Consider the following 2,576-nt stretch of genomic DNA (forward strand, 5'->3'; position numbering starts at 1 on the left):
AATAATAATAATAATTATTATTATTATTATTATTATTATACAATAATGTGTGGACTCACTTGCTTTTAAAAATGTCTTTTGGTTTATGCTCATGTCTTTGTGTTCTTTCAAAATCTTCTGTTTGTACTGGCATTGCTCCATCTCCACGACCATGACCACAAATTGCTCCTCTAACAATGATGAAAGGCGAAATACAGAGATGTGGGCCAAAAAATGAAGGTGTCCTTGAGCGCTTCATTCATCCAACTCTCCACTCGTTCTCCATTCCTCTATTGTTATATTCCCAACCTTCCTCAACCAATGGCTCTTAATTTCCATCTGCGCTCATTCTGAATAGAAAAAAACAGCAATTTTTATAGTGGGAGTGTGGCTTTAGCAGCACAAAAGAAGGGATGGGGTAAAAACACAAGCTCTCCTCAGCATCTGTTGCCCATGACAACAAGCATCAGCGAGGTGATTGCACAGTAAAGTGGTGGTAATGGCCCACAGCACTCACCCGTGACAGCTTAAAGTCTTAATGATGCCTTTATGCCACACACACCCTTGGGAAGACACACAACACCTGTTAAATGAAACTCCTGTGTGTGAGCTTGTACAAATGATCCCTGTGAGGACTGGCTGGAACACTATGCATGTGTGTGTGGTTGTTTACCTGAGAAATCAAAGTCAGACTCATGAAACATCCATTTTTCTCTGGTGAGCTCAATTTACCAGCTCTTCAGTTTGAAGGAAATTGCATTCCCTATAGTAAAACTTTACTGTGTAGGCTATTTTAACATTTTTGGTTACACTTTATTTTACAGTACCTGTACTTAGAGTGTACTTATCCAAGAAAGTACTGGGTAGTATTAGGTATAGTAACTACATGGGCATTTGTATATATTAATGAATAATTAACTATATATATATATATATATGAATGAAACAAATATTTTTTTTTTCTTGGGCTTCCTGTTGCTTATCAGAATTTGATTTAATTGTGAAATATATGACTAACAGCTTAAAGTCTTAATGATGCCTTTATGCCACACACACCCTTGGGAAGACACACAACACCTGTTAAATGAAACTCCTGTGTGTGAGCTTGTACACACGCGTGGTTGTCAGATGTGGAGGAGTGTGCTGTAAAACATAGAGTTCGGTGAGCTAAAGATGGTGTATTATAGTGAGGGTGATCTGTTAATTGAGGGTGTGTCGGCATGTACAGAAGGGTTTTCAGTTTGTTTGTTTTCTTACACAGATACAATGAAAAATGCTGTCTTTGTTTAAAATTATTTATTTTTATTCTGTATTTTTTGTATAAATGTATTCTTGTAATTGTATAATAATAATAATAATAAATTTTTTCCAGATAATTTCATCTTTAAATGAAACTAGATTTTACCTTCAGTCCATTATATTATTTAAAAAAAAAAAAAATCCATATCCAATCATCACAAATGAGTTGGAAAGTTATGGAGATTCATTGCTCAAACTGTGGAAACTCAGAATATAGAGAATCAAGTCTCAAATGCATGTTTTGTCTTCCCGCAGTCGTCCTGGTCTGCTGAATGCCAGTGATTCGGGATACCCCTGGCTCGCTGACTCCTGGCCGGCCACCAGTCTGCCTGTTAACAGCGGTTCTGGAGGACCCAACGACCTCAACAACTTCGGCCGTGGAGGTAAATCGACTCTTAGACCCATTGCTGCATTGGCTAGGAATTTAAGAAATATTAAACTGGAGAAATTGGTTGTAGTCAAGTGATAAAAGCAAGTTCTCTCCATCAGTTGAAAAAAAATGTCCTCTTTCCCTTTTATATTTCTGGGCAATGATTCATTCAGGATGTCCTACTGTTGTCCGTAAGATGAACACCTGTATGCATATTGCATCGGCCATTTTTGGACACACATTTATTTATCATAATCGACTCTTAGACCCATTGCTGCATTGGCTAGGAATTTAAGAAATATTAAACTGGAGAAATTGGTTGTAGTCAAGTGATAAAAGCAAGTTCTCTCCATCAGTTGAAAAAAATGTCCTCTTTCCCTTTTATATTTCTGGGCAATGATTCATTCAGGATGTCCTACTGTTGTCCGTAAGATGAACACCTGTATGCATATTGCATCGGCCATTTTTGGACACACATTTATTTATCATGCGCTGTGACAGACTTATATCGCCACCCGCATCCTGCTGTCATGCTGAAACTAATGGCTGTGGTTCTGACCCACTGTCAGACAGAGGAAGGGCCGATAGCGGAGGAGAGGGGGTGGTGGGGGAGCGAGGAAAAGATGGTGGGGGAGCAGTGAGTCGTGAAGGACAGCCGCAGCTTGAGTGGTGCAGATGCAGCTGCTGTATATCATTTTCTCTTCAGTACACACATATACACACACATGTAGAGTTACAGCATTATTTCCTCCTTCACAAGTGCGAAGGAAAAATGCAAATGAAATATAGTAGCAGTGAGTCAAAGGGAAAGGATGAAAAGAAACTAAAGGCCTGTTCACACCAAAAGTATTGCATATTCACAAAACGAACATTCAGTATGATTAATTATTTATTTTACTTATGTAATATATGAATGAAAATATGTTTA

The 2,576-nt window shown here is 38.2% G+C and overlaps 1 protein-coding gene across 1 annotated transcript in view; it reads left to right on the forward strand.

Moving 5' to 3' along the window:
• robo2 (roundabout, axon guidance receptor, homolog 2 (Drosophila)) overlaps positions 1-2,576 on the forward strand; it is a 351,523-nt gene that overhangs the window by 328,754 nt on the left and 20,193 nt on the right. Inside the window, exon 20 of the mRNA XM_016554373.1 lies at positions 1,534-1,661. Coding sequence (XP_016409859.1) covers positions 1,534-1,661 — 128 coding nt within the window. The remainder of the gene's footprint in view (positions 1-1,533; positions 1,662-2,576) is intronic.

Source organism: Sinocyclocheilus rhinocerous, unplaced genomic scaffold (assembly GCF_001515625.1).
Source record: "Sinocyclocheilus rhinocerous isolate Xijiao unplaced genomic scaffold, SAMN03320098_v1.1 scaffold466, whole genome shotgun sequence".
NCBI classification, from domain to species: domain Eukaryota; kingdom Metazoa; phylum Chordata; class Actinopteri; order Cypriniformes; family Cyprinidae; genus Sinocyclocheilus; species Sinocyclocheilus rhinocerous.